Source organism: Pelodiscus sinensis, chromosome 11, assembly GCF_052426305.1.
Source record: "Pelodiscus sinensis isolate ZL-2025 chromosome 11, ASM5242630v1, whole genome shotgun sequence".
Lineage (NCBI taxonomy): Eukaryota > Metazoa > Chordata > Testudines > Trionychidae > Pelodiscus > Pelodiscus sinensis.
In genome coordinates this window covers 12,705,226-12,732,859 of record NC_143062.1, presented here as the reverse complement: position 1 = coordinate 12,732,859, position 27,634 = coordinate 12,705,226, and the positions used below count along the sequence as shown (strand labels likewise).

At 43.0% G+C, this 27,634-nt stretch overlaps 2 protein-coding genes across 5 annotated transcripts in view; one reads left to right on the top strand and one right to left on the bottom strand.

Moving 5' to 3' along the window:
* Positions 1 to 23,940, bottom strand: part of ECM2 (extracellular matrix protein 2) — a 42,937-nt gene extending 18,997 nt beyond the window's left edge. The window contains exons 1-3 of one of the 3 annotated variants that reach the window (XM_075939710.2): positions 23,645 to 23,940; positions 18,752 to 19,070; positions 2,447 to 2,635 (exon numbers count right to left, since the gene is read on the bottom strand). In XM_075939710.2, the coding sequence (XP_075795825.2) occupies positions 2,447 to 2,635; positions 18,752 to 19,046 (484 nt within the window). In that variant the 5' untranslated portion in view covers positions 19,047 to 19,070; positions 23,645 to 23,940. Of the gene's footprint in view, positions 1 to 2,446; positions 2,636 to 18,751; positions 19,071 to 23,638 lie in introns of all 3 variants that reach the window. The other 2 variants (XM_075939709.2, XM_006127554.5) reach the window with 2 other exon arrangements.
* CENPP (centromere protein P) overlaps positions 1 to 27,634 on the top strand; it is a 295,796-nt gene that overhangs the window by 220,697 nt on the left and 47,465 nt on the right. The window lies entirely within an intron of this gene.

Genomic DNA, 27,634 nt, shown 5'->3' with positions numbered 1-27,634 from the left:
CATGGTGACCCAGGGCGGGGGTGGTGGTGGCCTGGGACTGGAAATTGCGGGGAGAGGAGTGGAGTGCCAGAGTCATGCTCTGGCTGGGAGGCGCTTACCTAAGCAGCTCCCAGCCAGCAGCTCTGCAGGAACCTGAGACAGGCTCCATGCATGTGTGCCGGGCTGGTTGCTCCATGTGGCTCTGCTCCAGCACGGGGAGGGGAGAGTGAGGAAGCAGCAGAGCAGGTAGCAGGCGGGACCCAGTGTATGTCGGGAAGTGTATAAGATGTATACAGCAGAGCCCACAGTGTGTAACCTTGTAACCGCTAAGATTTTTAACTGTTACACAGTTACCTAATTAACCACTTTTTAACATTCTAAATACACTGCACATTTGTTATACCAAAATGTTCAATACTTGTTTTGTGGTCCCTGATGAATGTCTCATATGTCAGCATATTATACCTTTATGAGGCAATATTAATATTAAAATCATTATGCAAATCCAGCATCAGAAAAATTTTACTGAACACAGCTGGTCAGTGGAGAATCCAGATTTTAAGTGAGTATGATGGTCAATGGTTAAGCCTTTACAGCAGCTGCTACATAGAATAGTGTACAAATGTCAAATAGGAACACATCAAAGCAGTCCTAAACGAATTTAAAATAGGTTTTATTTGGTGGTCCATTTTTTAACTGTTGCAATTGTTAAAGTTGTGTGTCCTGGCACAGGCTCCCAAACAGAAAAATGTGCGCCTAGAGATGAAGAAGGAGGGTTATAGTAACAGTTGGTTCCCAGAACCCTTTCTCCACTTGGGGAGCAGCATGTAGCTGATACAGCCCTTGTTAAAGCTGGCTGGTAAGGGGAGGTCGATTAGAGAGATGTTCTTCCATGTTCCTATGAAGTTTAGAGCCATGGTAGAAAGATTGCGGTGCAGTTTGTGCACATACTTATTCATGTGCTCATGCACACTATGCCTATTTGAATAAATCAAATTATTTGTTGCTCTTTTTCAATCTTTCTACAAGATTTACAAAGAACTTTCCACCCATGCTCAACACAGCAGAGATACAGGAAGAAAAAATATCACAAAAATACAAAAATTAAATGGTGTGCATTCTTCAGGGATAAATAATACTTTTATCTACACAAATGTCACCCATCCATTTTGCTTCCTTTCTTTTCATCACTTCAGACCACATGATGGGGGGCTTTTCTTGCTGAAATTCTTCCTTGTTAACTGCTTCATTTGGTCAACCTGAGCCAGTACATATATTTTTATGCTTACCACCCATTGTATTTTTATGGGTTCCCGCTGCCAAAGGAAGGGCAGACTCAATTCCATTTATGACTTTTTGAGTATTTATTTTAAAATAGAATTCTAGGAATAATATGAAATGAATGTTTCTCAGAATAATAGTTTTAAAATTGTATATCTTCTTTATAAGACAATATTTACTGAATCTTGGAAACTTGTTTTATTAGACTACTTTAACTGGTATTCAGAGCATCTTTGTCATTTTATTACTTTAAAGTCTAATAAGAAGTGTACTTGATACCTGGATTTCTAAATGCACAACCAGGCTCTCCAATATCAAATACAACTGCAAAAGGAGTGTTAGGGACTGAACCCGGTAGGTAGGGATGTTCATTTTATAGGTTGTGTATGCAGATTTAATAAATGATTAACAGAGGTTTTAATAAATGATTGATCAGTTGTCATAGATTAAGAGTCCAGTAGATTAATAGATGTCTTGTAATTGCTACTTTTTATTTCCTTCTTCTAATATGCTTATTACAATCAATAACACATACTTTTCATGTCTAATGTGCATTTATATAATCTCCTAATCATTTATAAACACTTTATAAATGGAACCTTATTTCTTTTTGGTATGTACTGTAAAGGAGGAAAGTTTGTGCTTTTATTTCACTAGCTGAAAAAGCAAGGAGATAAGTAAGGGGAAGAGAAAACAGAAAAGGAAAAAAATCAGTAGAAAATATGTGGATCATGAACCTTTTCCCACTTCAGGCATATCATATTTCTGTTTGGGAGCAACATACAATTTTGCAGAACTTATTAATTTTATTGTGGAACAATGTTTGCTGATTCTGTAAACTAAAAAATTATCTATATTGCTGCTGTTATTGCACCTTTTCTACTTTCAATATTTAAAAGAAATTGTTTATTTCAAAGATTCCAAGGCCAGGAGGGACCATTTTGATATCTATTCTGAACTCCTGATAATACAGATCATAGAATTTCCTCAAAACAATATCTTTTAGAAAAATAGTTAAATGTTAAATACAATTAATAATTTATGACATTTTATTAAATAGGTTATAACACTTGCATTTTGCCTTTAATGTTTTGTTTTTGGTAGCTTTAAAATAGTTTTAAATTATTGTAAAAATAACAAATGGAAAATTAAATGATGGATAAGAAGATAGAATGGTATACCATACCAATGTCAGAGCAAACTGGGCAGCACTCTCCTTCAGGTATTACAATTCTGCGACATGTCAGAGGAAGGCATGTAGTTTCATCACAAATCACTTTTCCTTTTGAACAGAGACATGTAATGCAGGGTTTGGGGGACCACACCGCTTTATCATACATAATCATCCCATTAGCTGTACAGTGCCCTTTCTTTCCTAATAGAAGAAAAAAAGAATTATGTCAAAAGTAAGAGATGAATTAAATAATAATTTGTTGATTGCTTAAATTGAAATAAACATTATAAAGTTTCATTGTTTAGACTTTGATATACTTGATGTTTATAGTAAATTGGTTGGGAAAGCCAGAGAAATATGGTTAATGTTAAGGGCAAATATTTCACTTTACTGCATCTTAGTAGACACTGTTAATCTAATTAGTGTTTCAGGTAGTAAGTGCTTTTATTGCTCTTAATCTAGCAATGAATTACTTGTCTACAGAATCTATTTATGTAGGAGAGCTTTAGTTTTGTGCTTGAGTACAGTATGAAGGAAGTATTTTTACATATGGGCATTGTTCTCATCTATAAAATTTGCACAAGACATTTTTAATATAATAGGAATATTTTTAAAATGTAGATAGAGTACTTCAGCTTACAATTTCAATCTGCCTCAGAGAGTAGATGAGTTAGTCTGTATGGGTACGTCTACACTACAACGTTAATTCGAACTAACTTAGTTCGAATTGGTTAATTCGAACTAAGCTAATTCGAACTAACGGATCTAGACTAAAAAACTAGTTCGAATTAGCGTTTTGCTAATTCGAACTAGCATGTCCACACATAGTAGACCCTGAACTGGGCTTAAGGATGGCCGGAAGCAGTGCCGGCAGGGCATCAGAGGAGGACTTAGAGCGTGGAGATGCTGCCTCAGGCTAGCCCAGGGCTGCGCTTAAAGGGACCCGACCCCCACCCCGGACAGACAGTTCTCAGGGGTGCCCCGCTTGCAAAGCAGTCCTGGCTTGGAGTGCCCGGACTACCCACACTGGGCACATCACACCACTCGGCCATCAGCCCGGATGCACTTGCCGCAGGCTGCCATCTGGGGAGAGGGGGCAATTGGGAGGCTGCAGGAGAGCTTCCACCCCCAGAAGCCCGCAGAGCCAGCCCAGTCCTCCCCATCGGGGGCTCGTGCCCCATTCCTCCCTCACCTCCTTCCACTTACCCTTCCCTAGCCCCTCTTCTTGATGTACAAAATAAAGGACACGTGTGTTCAAAAATAGAAACTCTGTTTATTTAACAAAACTCAGGGAAACTGGGAAAAGGAGGTGGGAGGGGAAGAGAGAGGGTGAGAGAGGGGAGGGGGAAAACTGGGAGGAGGGAGCTGAAAGGGGGAAGCAAGGGAAAGGAGGGGGTGGGGAAACTGAAGGATCAGGGGTGGGGGGTCTCGCTGGGCCAACCGCCTCCCAGCACGGCGAGGGAGGGGGCCTCGGTGTCCCCGGGGGGGATGGGGTGGAGGGTGCGGAGGTTGAGGTGGGGGGTGTGGACACTGAGGAAGAGGTTGTGGGGGTTGAGGAGGGAGAGGTGGGAGGGGGAGCAGGAGTGGGAGGAGGGACAGCAGTTGGGGGGGCAGCAGGTGCAGGACCAGCACGGGGCACCATGCTCTGCAGCAGGAGCTGCAGGTTGGTGCTCAGCCCTCGGAGCTCAGCCAGCAGCTCGTGGCGGACCTGCAGGTCTTCCCTCATCCAGGCCTGTAGTGTGCGGTACACGGCTCGCAGGGCCCCCAGTTGCTGGTCCCGGTACTCCTGCTCCGTGCTGGCGGTCCGGAGCAGGCCGCGGGTGCGGGAGCATGTCCCGGGCGGGGTGGTGCGCCCTGCACGAGCAGCTGGTGCAGCTGTAGAGAAAAGAGAAGTGGTCAGTTCTCCCTGGGGACGCAGAGGATGATGCCCAGCCCCCTCCCCAACTCCGCAACGTGAGGGTGACCATGTTCTGCACCGTCACAGCCTCTGTGCTTGTACAGAGGCCATGGTCAGGATGTCTGGCTCTCCCCGGGACTGGGAGCTGCCCCAAGACCGCACCCATGTACCTGTGCCATGTATAGTGTGGCTGGGGCGGCGGGGGAAAGGGGAGATGTCCCCTGCCTCCGTGTAGAGGGGACATGTGAAGGGAAATCATCCTGCTGGGTCCTGCCCCGGGGTCGGGAGCATGTCACGTCTCTTTGCACAAGCATGTGCCTATTGGGCCATGGCCCCTGGGTGTCACGCAGCTGGAGCCACCTGCCCAAGGGTGGCATGGCACGTGCTCGCACGTGCACAGGTGTCTGCGTGATCCGTGGAAGGCATGGCCCACGCGCGCAGTCTCTGGTCTCCCTCCCACCTCCCCCCCGCCCCCCGAACTACTTAATTCAAACTGCTTACCCGGTACGGTCTCCCTGGATGACCCTGCTGGAACAGCTAGCGGTGGCCCCTCTGGTGCGCCCAGGTCAGGGCCCTCTGGTCCCGGCTCGATGTCCCCCGGGCTGGCACGGACCACCCTGCCCCCCAATAGTTGGTGGAGGGCAGCGAAGTAGGGGCAGGTGGCAGCCCCTGCAGCGGCGCTGCCCTTTGTGGCCCTGGCGTACCCCTGCCGCAGCTGTTTCACCTTAATGCGCACCTGCTCCTGGGTGCGCCTGTGTCCCCTGCTGGCCATGGCGGCTGCTATGTGACCATAGACAGCCGCATTCCTCCTCCTAGTGCGGAGATCATGGACATTGGGGGCCTGCCCCCAAACCTCAATGAGGTTCATGACCTCCGCACTAGACCAGGAGGCCGCGCGCCGTCTACGGCCCCTGGGTGCTTGGGGACTGGGCAGGGGACGGCTCGCTGCCACTGGCTGCCTGGCTCATCATGCAGCCACTGGCTCAGGGGCAGAGACTGCTGGCAGGGCTGGCTGACTCTAGTGCCGTCTGGCCAGAGTCTACCCCTTTAAGGGCCCGGGGCTGGGGGAGAGGAGAAGAGTTTTCCTGGTTGTGCCCAGAGAGGCCACCAGGGGGAACCTGCGAAGGGCTAGCCTCCCACTAGTTCGAACTAAAGGGCTACACAGCCCTTAGTTCGAACTAGTAAGTTCGAACTAGGCTTAATCCTCGTAAAATGAGGTTTACCTAGTTCTAACTAAGTGCTCCGTTAGTTCGAACTTAATTCGAACTAACGGAGCACTAGTGTAGCGCCTATGAAAGTTAGTTCGAACTAACATCCGTTAGTTCGAACTAACTTTGTAGTGTAGACATACCCTATCTGCTTAAAAAAAAGTCCCATGGCACATTAGAGACTAACAGATGTATTAGGCTTTCGTGGGTAAAAACCACTTCATCAGATGAATTGGACTAGAAATTACAGAGGCGTGGGTATATATATGAGAAAAGAAAAAAGTTACTTATCGAGTGTGGGACCAGTGTAAATGAGGCCAATTAAGGCAGGGTGGATGTGGCTCATGCTGCAGTTGATGAGAAGGTGTGAATACCCAGAGAAGGAAAATTGCCTTTGTAGTGAGATAAATTCTTACTCAGTCCTAACTGGATGGTATTGAATTTGCAAATTAATTGCAGTTTTACTGTTTCCCTTTGTAGAAGGATGGTAATTTTTAAATCCACTAAGTACAGGGAGGTTAAAGTTTTCTCCTACAGGTTTATAAATGTTACTTTTCTTGATGTCTGATTTATGTCCATTTATCTTTTGGTGCACATTGTCCAGTTTGGCCAATATACATGGCAGAGGGGCATTGCTGGTACTTGATGGCATATATTACATTAGTGGATGTGCAAGTGGATGAGCCCCTGATAGTATGACTTATATCAGGGGTGGGCAAAAGGGACAGGGAAGTGCGCAAAGTCTCCTCTCCCCATCGCAGGCATGCGGCACCAGAGGAAACCACACACCCCCGATGTGCGGGGAGACTTCACACACTCCCCCTGCCTCCAGACCAATCAGGGTTTGGAGGTGGGGGAGTGCATGAAATTTCTCATTACCCACCCCACTCTGCCAGGAGGGAACTGTGCGTCCCTGACAGGATGGGGAAGGGGAAGAAAGATTTTGCGCACTCCCCTGCCCCCAGTTCCTGATTGGCTTGGGGAAGCACACTGTTTCCTCCTTTCCCCCCCCCCCCCCCCCCCCCGCCACCAGGGGCACGTGGCTCCAGAGGGAATCACGTACCCAGAGCAGGGTAGGGGAGCCCGCCCCCAAGCCCTTCCCAGTGACTGGGAAGTGTGGGGAGGGGTCTCCCAAACTAAGGGGAAAGCCTCTCTTCAGTTCCTTCCTGATGCTGCTTTTCTTTCGCTTTCTCTCCCTCTGATTGGCCTGGGGATGGAGGGAGCGCAGGAAGTCTCCTCCCACCACCAAGGGTGCGGCACCTAGAGGAAACTGCCAGCTGTTCAAAACATTGCGTGCCCCTGGCAGGGTGGAGGACAAAGACTTCTTATGCTCCCCCGCCCCCAGGCAAATCGGAGTCTGTGGATGGGGAAGCACTCAAAGCCTCCTGGCCCTGCCCCTTCCGCCCAAGGCGCTGCCTCTTCTGCGGCAGCCTGCAACCATTTCTGAAATTCCTAAAGTGGCCCCCCTTCAAAAATTATGGTTAGGTCTTGTGACAATGTCGCTTGTATAGATATACACATCTAATCCTTGCCCATTGACAACAGTGGGATCAGGGTTTAGTGTTAATTAAAACAAGCCTGATGGACAGCTGTGAACAAAAATTGTCTGTCTAGAGAATGGTTCAAATATGACCAGAATCTATTAGGGATGTAATAGTGTAGCCAGTTAAATGATTAACTGATAAGTGGATGCTTATTGGTTAACCCATTCCCCTGCCATCCTGTGGCTCTGCATTGAAAATATTTTGGGAGCCAATGCACAAGCACATTGGCTCAGTCCTGGCTTGTGCCAGGTCTGACAGCTACCCCTGCTGCAGAGCCGCAGCGGGAATAGGTGCTGGATCTGGTGTGCACCAGCTCTCAAGCTCTTAAATGCAGAGCTGCTTATCAGTTAATCATGTAGCCAACAAAATTGTCAGCTACGCGATTAGCGAATTACATGCTTCATAACATCCCTAGAATCTATGAGGTGCTCTCACTTAGAGATGTTAAAATGTGTTTATTTTTGTAAACTTGTAACCGCTGAAAATTACATGTTTACATGCAGTGGGGAGGGGAGGCGGGAGCTAAAAGCCAGCTTCCTGCAAACACCAGCTCCCACCTGCCCATGGCAGGCAGGTGGCTCCCTATGAATGCTAGCTCCTGCCTGGCCCCCACCACCGCGTTGTGCTGCCTCTGTGAGAGCCGCAGAGCAGGAGAGGTCAGGTGGCTCCATGGGAGCTGACACATGCAAGAAGCCAGTTTAAAAGCTGGCTCCTCGTGCATACCAGCTCCTGCTTGCGCCCCTGCACAGCTACCTTTTAAGCTGGCTTCCCAAGAGCACTAGCTCCTTCCTCTCCTCTTTGCCCCTACATTTTTGCCTTTGATGCAGAGTCTACAGTCTGGGTGTGGAGGAGAGCTGCATGTAACCATGAGGATTAACCGACGAGCACAGGCTCCTTGGTTAACCAGGTACTCGAGTACTTGCTCACTTTCCTGCTCTCGCTTTGAGACCTCAGTCTTGACCTGGAACGTTCATTAAGGTGGGAGATGGGGAGGTACAGTTATTTATCTATGGCCTGTTCAATCTTTGGGCTCTGCTCTGCCTACAAAGGGAACAATTAGTGTTGATTCTGAAAATCGCTTTTACAATATGGACATCTGTTGGGAACTGGCGATAGCTTATTTTTTCAACCCCTTCCATGTCAGAGAGTCTTTGAAGAAAGGTATTCCCCGTCTGTGGCAACAGAATGTTGATCAGATCTTTGTTCTAACCTAAGGCTTCAGATTATCCCCTGGGAAGAATTTCCATCTTCAGTAGACAGTCCATTCATTGGATTTTAAGCCAATGTTAAAGATATTGTCTTGTTTTTCTGTGTTTTTGTCCCCTGTACAATACTGAAACAGAGCTGGACGTGATTTTATCTAGTATCATAGATGAAAGGCAGTTTTAAACAGCACATTGCACCAGACTTGCTGGTGTGATCTCATCTACACTAAGTGAGATCATGCCACAGAGTATGTAGTGACAGGGTCTTCAACATGATGTTGTCAATGCAATGTGCCTCTTCTACACTGGGGCTGTGTCTATACTGGGCCACTTATTCCAGAAAAGCAGCCGCTTTTCCGGAATAACTTGCCAGCTGTCTACACTGGCTGCTTGCTTTTCCGGAAAAGCAATGACGATCTACTGTAAAATTGTCAGTGTTTTTCCGGAAAAACTATGCTGCTCCCGTTCGGGCAAAAGTCCTTTTCCAGAAAAACTGTTCTGGAAAAGGGTGAGTGTAGACAGCACAGTAGTCTCTTCTGCAAAAAAGCCCCGATCGCGAAAATGACGATCGGAGCTTTTTTCCAGGAAAGCGTGTCTACATTGGCCACGGACGCTTTCCTGGAGACGCGCTTTTTCCACAAATACTTATAACAGAAAACTGTTCCGTTTTAAGCATTTCCGGAAAAGGGTGCCAGTGTAGACGTAGCCTGGTTGTGTTGGGCCCGTACTGTTCCTGGAAATACTGGAAAGTTGGGTATTCTGAGGATATGGCAGTGGGCTACAATCAGAACATGTAGCATACTGAAGGCCTTTCTTTTCAGCAAGAATGGTTACCACATGGTTTCACATGGTTACCATATTTTTAAGATTTCAAATTAAATGTATGTGTTTCTTCAGTGACTATGAGGGTTTCCTCAAAACAGTTAAAAACTGGGGTTTCTGAGGGCTTGAAAGACAGAACTCTCCTCAGAAATGTCAGAGACAACAGGTCAAAGTAAAACCAAGCTCCTAACCAGAGCATGGGCAAGGTCCATCTCAGGATGGTCGAGCAAACCACATAAAAGTTTCTTTTGTTGATAACAGGCCAGAATCAGTGTCACAGAACTGGGGACATTTTTTTTCAAACCAAACATAGAACTCTTATTCCCACAGTTTGCAAAGCAGGTAGGAAAATTTCACTGGAGACTCCTCAATCTTGGGGAAAGCAAGGGTGCGCGCTCCCTTGGAAGCCAGCAGGAAGAAATTAATACTTCCAGCTTGCAAATAGACAAAGTCTGTGTTAACATGGTTGATAGAGCTTCAAAGTAGCCCTTCTTCCCACAAGTTGTTTTATCTGCATCTGCCATGAAACATACAAACTTTATGGTACTAATGTGCTATTTATCTCAATGGTTCTGGCTCACTACTCATTTTCTGTGGTCAGTCCCCATACAATTCAGACCAAGCAGAAGAGGAGTTATAGATTGAGGTGATTCATATCCGCCTCCCTGAAAGATAGGCCTATCTCCACTTTTCATCCAGCCTCCCTAATCTCACAAGAGTCATAAAGTGGCAACCCTTTTCATTATGGAGGTATGCAGAGGTCATGCCTGCTGATCCCTTCCTCCCTCCCTGCTAATGTGGTTCCCCTTGCACAGAGCCCTTTCTGCTTTTCTCTCGGGAGTTTGATCCAGGGGACTGGTGAAAGATATTCTCAAAATGAGCAATTAATGATAGTAGGTCTGTGATTTTAACTAAAAAAAATTTAACTTTAAAAGTAGCCTAAAAAATACTATGTGCTTGAACATTTTTGCAGATGAGCACACAGGACTTTCAATCTTTGGAAATATGGGGCAAATCCAGTAGTGGGTTATAACTAAAATGAGTTCAGTGGCTCCCTCAGCTTTTGGGTAAAAGTCTAGATGAACAGAAATGAACAGAACTGGGGGGTGAAGGAAACCATACATTATTTCAGTATGACTGATGGTCTCTGACAGAAAGATTGGAATGGCTAAAGCACATGCTATTTATGTGGTATTTTCTTCTATTTAATATAAAGAATGTTTTCAAATGAAAGGTTTTATGTAAATAGTGTCTATTATGAATGCATTATACTAGCACCCACTACAAGTATTATAGTCAGAGTTTTGTCAACTTTGCCAGTAAAAGCTCCTATTTTTAAGCTTGTTTTGAGATGCTTAGTTCAGTCTGAAAACAAGATCCAGGCCAAAAATGGAATTGTTCTAGAAAATGTGGATAAACATTTTTCTACCTTCCAAGTCATAAGAAGGTTTCAAATGTTCTCTATGTGTACAACACATCCTGTAACATAAAGAAAAATTTCATAAAATGAACTGGTGCTTTTGGATATGCAAACTCTAGAAGAGATTACTATGATATTTGACTAAGTTGTGGATACAGATCACTAATTGGGTTTACATACTTCACCAAACAGCCCTCCTATTATTATGATTAGGGTCTGATTTCAACAAACATAAGGCCACGTCTCCATTTGCCACACTGGTGTTAGATTTAGTAGGTCTAGTTAAGACCCACTAAATCGAATGCTGAGGGCGGCTACGGTCAGCGCTGGTACTCCTTGCAGTCATGAGAAGTAAGGGAAGCCAACGGGAGTGTTTGCTACTGTCAGCCTCCCACTGTGAAGACAGTGCCAAGTTGTCCTTAAGATAAGCCAACTCCAATTATAGTTGTGTACTTTAAGCTGACCTTACAGGTCTAGTATAGGCCCAAATTAAATACTCCATTATTAGTTCCCTAAGGTAGCAAAAGTTTCTTTCCCCCTTTCACTCCTGGCCCTCCCTCCCCCTCCCCCCCCGCATTACAAGATTGTTTTTAGTATACAGTTTTAAGACCTGCATGACTCTCTAGATTAAAGAGTCAGTAAGTATTCAGTGATATAACATGCAATATTTTTATACAGAATCAGTACATTTTGTCTCTTCCTGTGTAATCTTATTCAGTTAGTTTCTTTTAAATATCACCAAATTATAAATATGGACAGAGTAATGGGGAGTAATGTTAGTTCGAACCAAGGGGTTTAGTTCGAACTAACATGTCCCAGCGCGCACTTCCTGGTTCGAATCAGTTGTGATTTGAACTAGCGTGCCAGTGAGATCATGCTAATGAAGCACGGGATATTTAAATCCCCGCTTCATTAGCAATTTTGAATGCCTGCATTTGCATCCCTAGTTCGAACTAGGGTGCAAGTGTAGACATACCCTGAGTCTATAAACCCCTGATGCCCCACAGTGCTACCAGTGCACCCTCTTAACCCCTAACCCTCCAGCTCTACCAGTGCACCCCAGTTCGGTTAATGCACCCCACCCTCTCTGAACATCTAACTCTTCTATTGAATTCCAACCACTCTTTACCCTGCAGATCTGCCAGTGCACTAGTGAACACCACCTTTGCCAGTCCACCTCAACCACGCTGTACTCTAATACTGTTCCACACTGTGATATAGTCATGCTTTCACTCTAGGCACTATATGAGTGTCAAGTTATTGGTGGGGGAGGGTAGGAGAAGAGAAAAATAATCAAAAGTTTGTACACCAGGAAGGAAGACTTCAGAGAGTTGTGTTCTTTGATTGCAATGGTGAGGCCTAGTTACGGATAGAATGGGAAGGTGGCAGTTTGGAGGGGAGAAAGGACTGAATGGATCAGGGACATAGCTGGAGTCCTGTGCCAGAACAGAGCTGGAGGGATGCAGCTGATTATGTATGCGGGATGGTGGTGAGGGTCAGTTGCAGCTGGCTTACTATGCTAATTGTGAGACATGGTAAGTGCAGCTATCTAAATCAGTGGTCCCAACGCGATACCCATGGCGCCATGGTGCCCACCGGGGCATTTATGTGCATCTACCTAGCGCCGCCCCTGGGAGTGCGGCACATGTGTGGCCCCGGGTGTCCGGCCCATACACAGGCTCCGCCCGGAGTTCCCGGCGCATGCATGGCCCAGCAGCCCCGCACAGCGCCTGCCACCCAAAAAGTTTGGGGACCACTGAAAATGACTGCTAACTGCTAATAAATGACTTCTGAAAGCAGCATTTTAAGGAGTTTTTTTTTTAAACCTAAGAAATTAAATGGTGAAAAAAGTTTATGGAGAGTTAAGGTTTTTGATCTTATGTCATCCCCTTGTAAAACATAGTTGATCAAATCTCAACTTTCTAAAAACCAAGAAATGCACAATTGAGGTTGCTCATGATATCTTAATACATCTTTCACCTGTGCCCAAATATACATTCTTAACACACATATATTTGCCAACTCCACAGTTGCTGAAATGTACAAGCTCTTCACCTTTTCCAGTCATTCACTCTCACCCACAGGATTACAGAAAAAAGAAAATTGCCCCCACCATCTCCTCTCTGCTCTCCTGGAGCTGGCTAATAACTATTTGGAAATATTTGTATACACTCCAGGTGCAGTCAATGTATTAGGTACCCACAATGTACCTACATTACATGTTCAAGTCAGAAGTTGGGCCTGCTTGGCAAAATTGTGTTTGTTGATCCTACTTGGCCCTACTGTGAGGGGACAGCTATGATTGTGATTAAGGCTACAATTTAGTCACTGAGGTAGCGGAAGTCACAGAATCAGTGTCTTCTAGGGAACTCCATGACTTCAGCTTGTGGTACTTCAGACCTACAAGGTATCCTTGTTGCCTGCAGAAGCAGGAAACTGTACCCTGCCCCAACACTACAAACCACAGACGGCAGGAGCTGCAGATGCCAGGGGTTCCCTAGAGCCTTCCAGCTGGTGCAGGCTGCTACTTAACCCTGCACAGCTGCACCGCTTTAGGTGGTGTGGGGATCCCAGATTCTCATTTTTAGTAAAAGTCAGGGACATGTCATGGCTTCCATGAAGTTTTCTTGTTTTGTTCATGACATGTCCCTGACTTTTGCTAAAAATATCCATGAAAGAATGGATATTAGCCTTAATTATTATTTAAGATCTATTTTTTGCACCTCTGATGCATGTTAGAAAAGGGAAGAGCTGCATGTATACTTTCAAGATCCACCATACATCATTTCTGAAGAGTAGCATGGTAGAATATGAAAGCACTCTAAGCATTTATTGTCCAGGTCAAGTGAGTATGTATAATGTCAGGTTTAACTGTATTGAATGGTAGATGCAGTAGTTAGCTCTGCTTGTTAAACGTGTGTTTGTATGATCTGGAGATTAGTTTGAGATGTGAGACAGAGATATGACTGTGATATGAGATCTTTGTTCTTTACCCTCATTTGTGTCTACTTTCAGGATGCAATACACATAATTTTTGTGCAGAATTCTGTAGATTATGTCAATAGTAGCATAAGGCTTTTATTTTACACTATATTTTCAGAAGTGATATGGAATATGAGTCCATTCCAATGCTTTTAATGATGTTTAAGTGAAAGTGAGACAATATCCTGAGTAAGTGTAAGGTGCTTGTAAAAGAACATGAAATGGTTTTAAAATTGTATCCATCTGGTATTTTTTTCTGGGGTGTTGGCTAAGTGCATGTATATGGGCCTCTCCATGGAGCATCATTTTGTAGTGATGGAGAGGCTTTCATGTTCCAGTGACCCCCAAGAGTGACACTGTCTGGAGTCATGTACTCCCTATGGGTCACCCATGACAGAATGGGCAAGGGAGAGATTCCAGACAAAGTGTGATACAAGAAGTTCTCAACGGCAGAGCAGATAGGATAACTGTACAGTGAAGATGAAACTGTTGTGTAATGTTACAGCGGCTGTGAAGGTGGATGAAGGCTGCAGCAGATAGAGGATGTCCAATTGTTGTGGTGTCCATGCCATTGGTTTCAAGCCCTCTATCTGTTAGGGTACGTCTACACTGCCTCCCTAGTTCGAACTAGGGATGCAGATGGAGACAACCGAAGTAGTTAATGAAGCGGGGATTTAAATATCCCGTGCTCCATTAACATGATCTCGCCGGCGCACTAGTTCGAATCATTTTTTGAGGAGTAACATTAGTTCTGACTAAGGGCTTTAGTCCGAACTAACGCGTCCTGGCGCGCACTTCCTGGTTCGAATCAGCTGTGATTCGAACTAGCGCGCCGGCGAGATCATGTTAATGGAGCGCGGGATATTTAAATCCCCGCTTCATTAACTACTTTGGTTGTCTCCATCTGCATCCCTAGTTCGAACTAGGGATGCAGTGTAGACGTACCCTTAAGGACAGTGTGGCGACTTGTGCACTAGTCTCCCCGCTTTAAAAGAAGTCCTGCACAGTGGCGATGGGAACAGGACAGTGAGATCTGGAAGGTCTCAGTCAGAGACCGACACACATACAGTGGGTGTGTGATTCAGTCATCTAGCTCGAGGACTGAAGCAGGTCGAGCGTCTCATCTGCTGCACCTATGACTGAGCAGTCCTCTTTAGGACCCACTCTGCTCACCCAACATGGGGAGGAGGCTAGAAAAAGTGCCCTAAAATAGTTTTGCTTCTTTTCCTCCTGGCTGGATAACCGCATCCAGCAGGATCACCATGCCAGTGGTTGAAAATGTAAGAAACTTTTCAACTTTGTAACCTGGAACATATGTACCCTAATGGACAACTCAGACAGTGACTGACCAGAGAGACATACAGCTATTGTTGCTCATGAATTGAATTGGTTTAACATTGATATTGCTGCCTTGTCCAAAACTAGAAGAGCTGATGAAGGACAGGTGAGGGAGGAAAAAGGAGAATACACTTGCTTCTGGAAGAGAAAATCTTTTAGATGAACCTCAATTGTATGGAGTAGGATTTGCTATTAAGTACAAGATCATAAAGTGCTTCTCTGAGTTGCTAGTAGGCATCAATGAGTGGCTTATGGCACTCCAATTGAGGCTCACCAAAAACCAGCAGGTAACTATTGTGATTGTCTTTGTGCCAACAATGGATGCCGATGAGGATGTAAACAAAGATTTCTACTTTCAGCTGGAAACCATTTTATCAGAGACTCCTAAAGAAGTTAAGATGATTCTTCTGGCGGATTTCAATGCAAGCACTGGATGAGACTCAGACCTGTGGAAAGGAACAATTGGGAAAGAAGCAGTTGGAAAAGCAAGTCAAATGGAATCCTGTTCATGACCAACTATGCTGAACATGAACTCATCATCATGAACACCATTTTTTGACAAAAGGACAAGTTCAAAACATCTTGGAGATATTCGTGTTCAAAGCATTGGCATCTTCTCAACTATGTGATAGTTCGTGCTTGAGATCATAGTAACATACGTCTCACAAGAGCAATGACAAATGTTGATGACTGCTCGACTGATCATCACCTCATTCAATCCACAATGAAAATTAAAATCGCCCCCAAATGAAGGCTGCAAAAGAAACAAATCAGGTGCAAGCTGAAGGTTCAAGATCTGAAGCACCACAGTAAGTGTGACCACTTCCAGACAGTCTTAGAAGAAAAATTTCCATCAGAGTTTCTGGAAGAAATTGAGGAACATTGGAGCCAGCTGAAAGCAATAATCATCAATACCTGTGAGGAAACCATGGGCTACCACACCAGACAGCATCAGGACTGGTTTGATGAGAATCATGTTTAAATCAAGCATCTCATCAATGAGAAGAGAAAGACATTTTGTGCTTGGCAGAATGATATAAATTGCAATACAAAGAGAGAAGCCCATGCAAAGGCGAAGGTGGAAGTCCAACATAAAACCAGAGAACTCAAGAACAAATGGTGGCCTGAGAGAGTGCACGAACTCCAACATTTTGTGGATATCCATAATGCACATGGTTTCTTTAGTGCTATTAAAGCTGTTTATGAGCCAGTTTGTCATGGCATGAACCCACTTCTCTCAAAGGATGCAACCACACTGGGAAGAATATTTTGAAGATCTTTCTTAATCGTAATTCCATGGTTGCAGATGAAGTTCCTAAGCCAATCCCCCAATGACCTTCTAGTGATGAGCTCAGAGACCCTCCCAATTTGTATGAGGTATACAGTACCATCAAGCAGATGAAGAACAACAAGGCAGCAAGTCCAGATGGTATCCCCACTGAAATCTTTAAAGACGGTGGATCAGAGTTAATTCAGCAGCTTAGCCTGCTTAGCCTTAAAATCTGGATAAAGCAGGAGATACCCAGTAAAATGAAGGATGCCTTGATGGTTACCCTCTTTTAAAAAAGGGGAAAAAATGGACTGTGGAAACTATCATAGTATCTTTCTCCTTGCCATTGCAGACAAAGATCCTTGCAACCCATCTTCTGCCCCATCAGAAAATATTTTACCCAAGTCAAAGTGTGGCTTCCAACCATGTCGCAGAACTGCAGATATGATCTTCATTGCATGGCAGCTGCAAGAGAAGTGTCGGGAGCAAAACTGACCACTGTACATGGCTTTTATTGATCTAACTAAAGCCTTTGAGTCAGTGAATCACCGTGCCCTTTGAACTGTATTTTTGTGCCCTTTGGCCTGTACTTTTGAAGACTAGATGTCCTGATATACATCAGTGTCCTAATGCTGCTTCATGACAACATGAAAGCAACTATTCTGAGCAGCACTGCCTCCCAGAGTGAACCTTTCAAAGTACAAACAGGAGTCAAACGGCTGTATCATTGCCCCAACTGTATTTTCAGTCTTTATTGCTGGCATTTTTTACTTAATTGCTGGGAAGTTCCCAGCTGGCATTGAAATCATCTGCAGAATGGATGGAAAGCTGTTTAGGCTTAGCAGCCTGAAAGCTAAGAGTAAGATCTCCACCACATCTATAGAGGAACTTCAGTATGCTGATGACAATGCAGTTTTTGCCCACTCTTGGAGAGATCTTCAGGCTATCTTGAATGTGTTTGCTAATACTTATGCATATCTAGATCTCATCCTCAACATCAAGGGTATGTCTAGACTACATGTCTTTGGCGACAGAGGCATGTAGATTAGGCTACCTGGCATAGGAAAATACCTCATCCCACAAGGTATAACGGGGCGGTTGACAAATGCCTTTGATGTCGACCGTGGAGCATCCAGACTAACGTGCTGAGCCGACAAACAGCTGATCGGCTCAGCACGGCAGCCATTTAAATTTAAATGAAGCGGTGATTATTTAAATCACTGCTTCATTTTCCTACGCCGGGTATCCTAATCTACATGCCTCTGTCGCCAAAGTTCTCTATCAGCCCTCTATTAAAATCAATGGAGAGGCACTGGAGAATGTTGGTAATTTTCTCTGCCTTGGAATTTGTCTTTCATCCAGGACAGTTATTGATGTGGAAATCCGGCATCATCTGGGCTGTACCAGTGCAGCTTTTGCTCATGTATGGCACAGGGTTTTTGAACATTCAAACAGACACCAAACTTCTTGTCTATCAAGCCGCCATTCTCCCAACACTATTGTATGGGTACGAAATCTGGACAACCTACAGACATCATCTGAAAGTCCTTGAGAGGTATTACCAATGCTGCCTTTGCAAGATCTTGAAGATCAAATGGGAAGACAGGCGCACTAACATCAGTGTTCTGGAAGAGGCAGAGACCATCAGCATTGAGACAATGATCATCCGTCAGCAACTTTTCTGGACTTGTCGTGTTCAGATGCCAGACCAATGCCTCCCAAAACATGTCATGTTTTCTCATCTAAAAGGACACCGTAACATGGGAGGACAATGGAAGTGTTATAAGGATTTCCTAAAGGATAACTTAAAGAAGTGCAACATTAACATTGAAACTTGGGAGACACTTGGCCAGGATTGCTCAAAATAGAGACAAGTCCTACGCAATGCCTCTCTGCATTTTGAATTTGCCTGTCGACATGCTGATGACGAGAAGAGGTGCAGGAAGAGGCACTTCTAGTCATAGTCAACAGCCTCCTGCTATACCTGGAAACATCTGTCCTGGCTCTAATAGAACTTGTGGTTCAAGGTTTGACCTTATCAGCCCCCTTGGGGTCCATAACTCTGATGGAAGATGATCATACTTGGCAACAAGTGATCACCTATCATCATCACATGCCTGAATTTGGAACTTCCTGAATCTTGTAGTGCTTAGAACTGGTGTAGATATGTGCATACTGAGACACTGCTCAAAAAAAGTAGAAGGAAGATGGCATGGACAACCTTTTTGTTCTTCAGTAGTGTTAGATAAGATCCCGTGGGTGAGAGTGAGTAGATGGTACAACATGTAAAGCATTTGTACATGTCAATGACTGTGGGGTTGGCAGAGTAAAGGGGTGCCTGTGTGTGTGTAAATGGGGCATATTGGAGTATTCCTGAAAGATAGCAGAGTTAAGTTTGCATGAACAACTTTAACTAAATGTTATGGTTTGAGTTTTGCTGAACTCTACATATCATTAAGTAACTTTAATTCTTCTTTCATGTAAAATTTTACCATTGAATTAAAATGTCTGTGTTTGTGTATGCAACTTAAATTTACAGTGGAATGAGTTTCATTTAAAGCAAAGGAAAAGTGCGACCCACGGTGAGCAGTGATTACAAGGTATAATGCAAAATCATTGTTCTCTTCTTACCTGGTAAGACACTGTAACTGGATTCATGTCCGCCCAAACCAATAAGAGAGTCAAATACTTCTGTAATGTCATCATCAATATTAATAAGGGGAATGCTTGGTACTACAGCAACAGTAGTTGAAGTCTCAAGTTGTAATTGTCTGTTTCGTCTGTGGTTTACAGACAAACCCTTTCTTGATCCTCTATAGCGCATTCTCCTTCTTTGCCTCCTAGGAATTTCATTGGTTTGATTTTGAGCAAAATCAATAAACAAACTGACAAACAGGAAATAATAAAACAAAGATGTAGTCTGCATGTTTTTCCCTTCACAAGCAGTGCCCTGAAACAGAAAAAGTGAAATTCAAATACAGCTTTTTGTAGTATACGTTATTCACTGTAAGTTTAAAGGACAGTTATCAGAAAATGCTTAGACTGCTTCCATGTCCGAAAACGGCAGATTGGCATGGATGGTTTAATTGTTGGATAAAGTCAGCGGTGATAGAGTTCTCCAACCAGTTGTGTTATGACTCCATAGTAGAGCAGTACACTTTAATTCAAATATAGCCCTGAATACATGGCTAACTTTTTTTAACAGATAAGCACCTAATATGTGTTCGGGCAGCACGTATCTGGAAATCCCTTCCTGAAGATGGAACAGATTTCCAGATCCAAACTGCCAACTATGTTTTTATTTCTCATCTAATAAGTAACTGGCCCTTCCTTACTAGTAACTAACTAGTAACAACTATTTGGGGCTGCATTGAAGTTTATAATGATAGTTCAGTGTACTCTCAGAGAAGAATTGCTAGCTTTCTGTTAGATACATATCGTGCCTCCAGCCCAGGCAGCAGACAAGAGTTCATTGATGGCTGTAATTGAAGGAATACTTTCTCTAAGCCTTGACCAACATTATTGTCTCAGTACTACAGGATCTGTATGCCTTAAGAAGAACTGGGTAATTCATATCCTGGCAAATCCACCTTTTTCTGTTGTGTCCCAAACCATCTTTAGTGAATTACATTAGGACTATAATCCGAAAGGCTTGTTCCATATTGAATTTTCTTCTATGCTATTAAAAATACATCTCAAAATGGCTAAAGGTCATGAAGCTCTTATGTTGAACCAGTTATCAAATTATGTTTACTGTCACCAATGAGCAGGGTTAAAAAAACATTTTCTGGAATGCAGCAAACATACCACACAGCTGTTTTTCATGTGTGGAATGCATTCCAAAAAGAGAAATATGTGGCAAGTATTTTAACAGTTTTGTGTCCTCTGTCTTATTGTGACAACCTTGGATCCTGCAAAGATGATAAAAATGAGATCTTCTCTGATGAGGACTTGTGATTTGGAATATATCTTATCACCTTTATAGACTAGACTACATCCTTACATTAAAGGCTTTTCTATCTTAAGCTCTTCAAGGAGGTTTTGTATTTATCTTTGTGCTTGTAAAGCACTGAGCACATTAGGGATTAGCAGAGATTTTGTTCTGGCACTGGCTTTCCTTGGTCATACTGACTTTTTGTTATTCCAAATGAAATGTTTAGTTAATTCTGTTAAGTGTTCACAGTCTTTTGAATTTTTGTCATACCCTTAAAATAAGGGTTGCATTACTCTAGGTCAGTGGTCCTCAATCTTTTCACTCATCTCACCCCCCCCAACTCTGTGTGTGTGTGTGTGTGTGTGTGTGTGTGTGTGTGTGTGTGTGTGTTCATGCAAACCTCTCTCTCCTCTCTCTCTCTCTCTCTCTCTCTCTGTATGTCTACACTACCACTAGTTCGAACTAGGGTGGCTAATGTAGGCATTCGAAGTTGCAAATGAAGCCCGGGATTTAAATATCCCGGGCTTCATTTGCATCTTGCCAGGCGCCACCATTTTTAAATCCCCCTTGGTGCGGACTCCGTGCCCGCGGCTACACCCGGCACGGAGTAGATAGTTCGAATTAGGCTTTCTAATTTGAACTACCGTTACTCCTCATGATCAGGGATTAGAGTTGAGAGCAGAAGCTGTGGCCAAGACATAGTTGTGGCTAAGGCTTAGCAGGGCAAGGTATGGTGCTGAAGTTGGGAGTGGTGCCAGAGCAAGGCTTTCATTTGCCCAGTGGGCCCTGACCCGTACCCTACCATACTTCCCCCAACATTCCTCTGACCCTCCCCCCCCCCCCCCCATGGAATAGTCACCATAGTTTGGTGGCCTCTGCCATATTAGCTAGAATAGTTCAAATGCAAAAATAGACTTCACTTAAAACAAGATTCAAAATGGCAATATTTTGGGATCCCAACAATTGGCAAAAATGAAGTTCCTTTTAAAATTTATACTTTCACAAATTACAGTACAAGATCCATTTAAAATGATAGTGCCTTCAATATTAGGAAAGGTAAACATTAGTAGCTGATATCTTTTTAGGTGTCCATTTTATAAAAAAATATTTCTTGGGAAATTGCTGCTGTTTTTCATATTTGCATAGTATTAGTGATGAAATTGCTTGCATGACATCTTGAGTATATATCAAAGCCTGAGAAATGTAGATCTTTTTACAATACCAAAACTTTTGTATATCCTGTGGAAACCATAATCACATGTTTACAATACACATGCATGGGCATTACATTTTTATAAGCTCTTTCTTACACAAAGCACCCACAAAACCCTACATTTTCTGTAATTTTAAGGCTTAAACTAGTTTTTGGTTTGTTATGTTGAGAGTATACATAATGTGTGTATGTGACTATCCGATTTCCTTGACACAAAGCATATGATGGCTTCCATGTTTTTCAAGACTCTTGTAGCGGAGTTTTCAGATTTTAGTTATTGTACAAGAAGTTAGTAAATAAGTTTAGAGGGGTAAGTTTGTACTTACCTCTTTATAATAATAATCTTTATTTAACTGCTTTTATTTGAGGATGTATGAGTACTTTACCAAACATTAATTAAGCTAGGTACGTTTTATTCCTATTTTACAGATGGGTAAACTTGAGGTACAATGAGGTTATATCTCTCACCCAGGTTCATATACCGATCTAGTGGGAGAGTTGTGAACAGAATCCAGGATATATTACACCTAAGTGCCTTCTTCGATCAGTAGGATCTACATCCTCCATTATGCTATATGCACTGTGACATTGAATATTGGTACATTTTTTCTTATGAGAAACAAATATTAATGAACATTCCAAACACAGAAACTCATGAAATATCCTAAATGGTGCCTTTTTTCAAAGATTGTTTCCTGTTTCTTATTATTACGGATGTGACCAAGGGGAAGTGGCTTAATCTTTTTTGTGAGTGTGTGATTTGTAATTGACTTTTGATTTTCGATAAATCTGCCCAGTAGGTTACAGAACAATAGATGGACCAAACTTTAAAAGGTTTGAAAGAGATGATTTTCGCATGACATCAAGCACTCAGTGGCACCTTTACAGTTACATCTTCAGGTTACATTGTATAATATTGTGACTGTAATTACATACACAAGAATTTAATTGTAAATGAACAGTGATTGTTTCAATAGATAATTATAACTCATTCTTGTAACCAGAGGTTTACCGATATTATATTATATCTTTCCCATACTTCTTACATATATTTTTAGAATTCAGACCTATCAATTTCATTGTACAGCCGGTCCCCGAGTTGCAAACAGTCAACTTACGACCGTTCGCAGTTACGACCAAAGCTGTCGTAAATGGCAGACCCCGAGTTACAAATGCGATCCGCGCTTACGAACAGCACGGTCGCATGTAACTCTATGGGGTCCAACTTACGAATAAACCAAGTTACGACCAATTGCTTGGTCCGTAACCGGTTCATAAGTCGGGAAGAGGCTGTATTAACTTTGGAATCATTCTTGCAGTTGTGGGACTGCAGTGCTAATTACAGGTATCACAAAGTAAAACTACACCATAACTAGATTTTCAGTAAGGTAAAGTAAAACTAGTTTATGTAATCAATTCCTGCTAATGTATGTGAACTCAAGTGCTATATTTTAGAATCAAGCACATTAATTTCTCAAAGCTGAATGGAAGTATAATGCTATAATTTTTCCAGCTAGTATGCTTGACTGATGAGAGGAAAAAAAGGCCATACAATCAACTGGTGGTACCTTTTGCCCCCATTGTTTACACTCTTGAATTAGCAAACATAATATTTAGCACTGTGTAGTCAAATTTTAATCAAATGAAAATTAAAACAAATTTAAATTTGAACAATTGAAATATAACTGTAAATCATTGCATATTACCAACACTGTGACTTGCAGAGCTAATTGATATGTTGAAATTAATTAAATACTCTTGTAATTGTTTCTTAATATGCTAACCAATAGTTTTGCCCAATATAGTAGATTTTGTCGATTGGGTTAATAGGATATATTTTCTACAAAAATGTTTAAGTCATGCTTTTGTATAAGGATTTTCTTTGCTGTTCACCTACCATGTGTAATTAATTGCCACTTAGTTTTTCTTTCTCACTGTGTTCAGTTTCTGTTATTTTGCCTTATGTGACAGGAAAGAGTTAATTTCTAAACAAATGATCCTTCAGAAACACTCCTCAGGGAGTATTGCATACTTTCTTTGTGTGACTCTATTCAGAGTAAGAACAGAAATCTCTGAATTTTTCTCTCACTATGCATTAGGATTAAAATTATTTCTAAACATTATCATACTGTTATTGAAATTAATTATGATTAGTTATGCCAAGCATTCATATGGAACAAAGAAGCCAAGATCACCCAAAAATGCATACTTCCTTAATTTAGAAAAGCTTTTATATATATAGTATTTCTATAAACAACTAATCTTGTTAACTTTAAACATATTTGCAATATATTAAACACCACACCATTAACATGTAGTTTAAACAATTCAATACCATTCTGTAAGCAATAATTGAAAAAGTAAAACATACTTTTACCTGGTAATCTAACCTAAAAGTAGATTCTGCTTGATGTCATTTAGTCTCCAGTTCCAAATGAAACAAAACCAGACTGGTATCTTTAAAACAAAGAGAGCAATAGTCGGAGTTGTTAAAACATGTTAGATGACTCCTTAGTGAAGTCTGAAATAGCTTTTTTCCCTGGGGACAAAGTGCTGTTCTTTTCTGGTGTTCAGAGAATCATCTAATAAGTTATTCAGAAAACTAAAAACCTCACTTTGGGAAAATGAAAAGCAGCACAATGCATTTGGTCCGTAGGCTGACAAGGCACAGCTGGAAACGCTCTGTAAATGACACGCTTATGTAAGTAACAACAAAGTGCATATTTTTCAAGGGAAGTAGAACAGATTTGTACTTTGTTTAATTCTTATTCTGCTATAAAAGTTTTGAAATAATTTTCCAGGTGACATATGTTTATTGTGGATTTATTATACTTGGAGAGACTGTATGCCTATCCAAGCATAACTTTTCTTTCCTTACGTAGATGTTATAGTTTTTCCAGAATTCACATTTTATCCTCATTTCCTTTCTCATTCAAGATTTAGCATAAAACTTGTCATGTTTTTTCATTTTATTCTTTTACAATAACTGATTTCACCACAATTGTAATCTACACATGAAAAATAAAGAACTGAAGCATTTTCCCTTTCTTAATTATTCTAAGGGCAATTACATTGTGAAATACAACACTGAAGCATAACTCCCTGCATTAATACTGATGTTAATAACCCAAACATGAAAAGAGGGGAGAGAGACTATGGTGCATTATTACAAGTTCTCAGTATGCCAATGACACCAATTCCCTCACACTCTTGAATTTTTCTAGACTTACAGCTTGGTGAGACTTGGAGTATGCTTAGTTTCAGAGATGAGAAATGTAGTTAACAGATGGAGTTGACTGAGGGACTTCCAGGGCCTCTCAAACTTTTGAACAATTATTGTTTGTTTGAAGCCACACAGAAATTTCTAAAAAGATAGTTGTGGAATATATAACCATTTAGTTTGCCATAATTGCTAGTCAGCATGTGTGTGATGAAAAGATGCTAGTAAAACATATTACCTCTTCCTTCAGTTATTCTGGTTATCATAGAATCATAGAATACTAGAACTAGAAGGGATCTCAAGGGATCATCAGATTCAGTCATCCTTCATGGCAGGACCAAGCACAATCTAAATCATCCTTGATAGATGTTTATCTAACCTGTTCATAAATATCTCAGATGACGGAGATTCCACAAACTCTCTAGGCAATTTACTCCAGTGCTTAACCATTCTAGCAGTTAGGAAGATTTTCCTAATGTCCAGCCTAAACTACTCTTGCTATAATTTAAGCCCATTGCTTCTTGTCCTATCATCAGAGGTTAAAGGGAATATTTTTTCTTCATTCTGCTTGTTACATTCACGTAGGTACTTGAAAGCTGCTATCATGTCCCTCACAGTCTTCTCTTTCCCAAATCAAACAAACCCAATTCTTTCAATCTTCCCTCATATGTCATGTTTTTTCAGACCTTTAATCATTTTTGTTGCTCTTCTCTGAACCCTCTCCAATTTCTTCTTGAAATGTGGTACCCAAAAGTGGACACAACACTCCAGTTGAGGCCTAATCAGTGCAGAGTAGAAAGGAAGAATGACTTCTCCTGTCTTGCTCAAAATGCTCCTTTTAATGCATCCCAAAATTATGTTTGCTTTTTGTGCAACAGGGTCACACTGTTGGCTCATATTTAGATTATGATCCACTATGACCCCTAAATCCCTTTCTGCAGTATTCCTTCCTAGACAGTCATTTCCTATTTTGTATGTGTGAAACTGATTGTTTTTCCCTAAGTGGAGTACTTTACATTTGATCTTATTGAACTTCATTTTATTTACCTCATTTTGAATTATAACCCTGTCCTCAAAGCACTTGCAATCCCTCCCAGCTTGGTGTCATCTGCAAACATCATAAGTGTGCTCTTTATGCCTTCATCTAAATAATTGATGAAGATATTAACTAGAACCAGTCCCAAAACTGATCCCTGTGGAACCCCAGTTTCTATGGTCTTCTACCATGACTGCGAAGCATTGATGATAACTCCCTAAGGGTATGTCTACACTACAGCACTAATTCAAACTAACTTAATTCAAATTAGTTAATTCGAACTAAGCTAATTCGAACTAGTGCATCTAGACCTAAAAACTAGTTTGAATTAGCATTTTGCTAATTTGAACTAGCATGTCCACATTGAGTGGACCCTGAACCGAAGTTAAGGCTCCACATTAGGACTTAGAGCATGGAGCTGCTGTCTCAAGCTAGCCGAGGGCTGTGCTTAAAGGGACCCGACCCCCACCCCAGACAGACAGTTCTCAGGGGTTCCCCGCTCGCTTGTCTAACTCCATGAGGGACAGCAAAGAAGTCCTGGCATGGAGTGCCCTGAATGCCAACACTCGGGACATCACAGCACTCGGTCATCAGCCCGGCTGCACTTGACGCAGGCTGCCATCCGGGGGGGAGGGGTTGTCAATCAGGGGACTGCAGGAGAGCTTCCACTCCGAGGAGCCCGCAGAGCCACCCCAGTCCTCCCCATCGGGGGCTCGTACCCCATTCCTCCCTCACCTCCTTCCACTTACCCCTCCCTAGCCCCCCTTCCTGATGTACAAAATAAAGGAAACGTGTGTTCAAAAATAGAAACTCTCTTTATTGAACAAAACTCGGGGAGACTGGGAAAAGGAGGTGGGAGAGGGGAAGAGAGAGTGTGGGAGAGGGGAGGGCAACTAAAATGATCAGGGGTTTGGAACAGGTCCCATATGAAGAGAGGCTAAAGAGACTGGGGCTTTTCAGCTTAGAAAAGAGGAGACTGAGGGGGGATATGATAGAGGTCTATAAAAGCATGAGTGGTGTGGAGAGGGTGCATAAAGAAAAGTTCTTCATTAGTTCCCATAATAGAAGGACTAGAGGACACCAAATGAAATGAATGGGTAGCAGGCTTCAAACTAATAAGCGAAAGTTCTTCTTCACAAAGCAAATAGTCAACCTGTGGAACTCCTTGCTGCAGGAGGCTGTGAAGGCTAGAACTAGAACAGAGTTTAAAGAGAAGTTAGATAAATTCATGGAGGTTGGGTCCATGGAGTCCTATTAGCCAGGGGGTAGAAATGGAGTCCCTGGCCTCTGTTTGTGGAAGGCTCGAGATGGATGGCACGAGACAAATGGCTTGGTCATTGTCTTCGGTCCATCCCTTCTGGGGTAGCTGGTGTTGGCCGCTGTCGGCAGACAGGCTACTGGGCTAGATGGACCTTTGGTCTGACCCAGTACGGCCGTTCTTATGTTTGTATGTTGTAAGCTCAGGGTCGGGGGTCTCAGTGGACCACCTTGATTTTCAGGCAAACCTGCTCCTGGGTGGCCAGGCTAGCAGCTATCCTGCCCTAGACGGCCACTTTCCTGTGCTTAGTGCAGAGGTCGTGGATGAGGTCCACAATCTCCGCACTACACCAGGCGGGCGCCCGCCTCTTGCAGCCCCGGGCAGGCTCCTGGGAGCCGCCAGCCTGGTCCCGAAGAGGCAGAGGGCTGGGTGGCAGCAGGTGGCTGGCTCGTGCCGTGCCAGGTGCAGGGTCTGCTGGCTAGGCGCTGGCAGGCTTGCACCTGGCACGGGCACTGTAGCCAGACTGTGCCCCTTTCAGGGCTCCGGGGCTGGGAGAGGGGCAGAAGACTTTCCCTGGTGGTTCCCAGAGTGGCCACCAGGGCAAGCTGGGGAGGGCTAGCCTCCCACTAGTTCGAATTAAGTGGCTACACAGCCCTTAATTTGAACTACTTAATTCGAACGAGGCGTTAGTCCTCGTAGAATGAGGTTTACCTAGTTCGAATTAAGCGCTCCGCTAGTTCGAATTAAGTTCAAACTAGCGGTTTGTATGTGTAGCACCTATTAAAGTTAATTCAAACTAACGTCTGTTAGTTCGAATTAACTTTGTAGTGTAGACATACTCCGTTGACGGAGC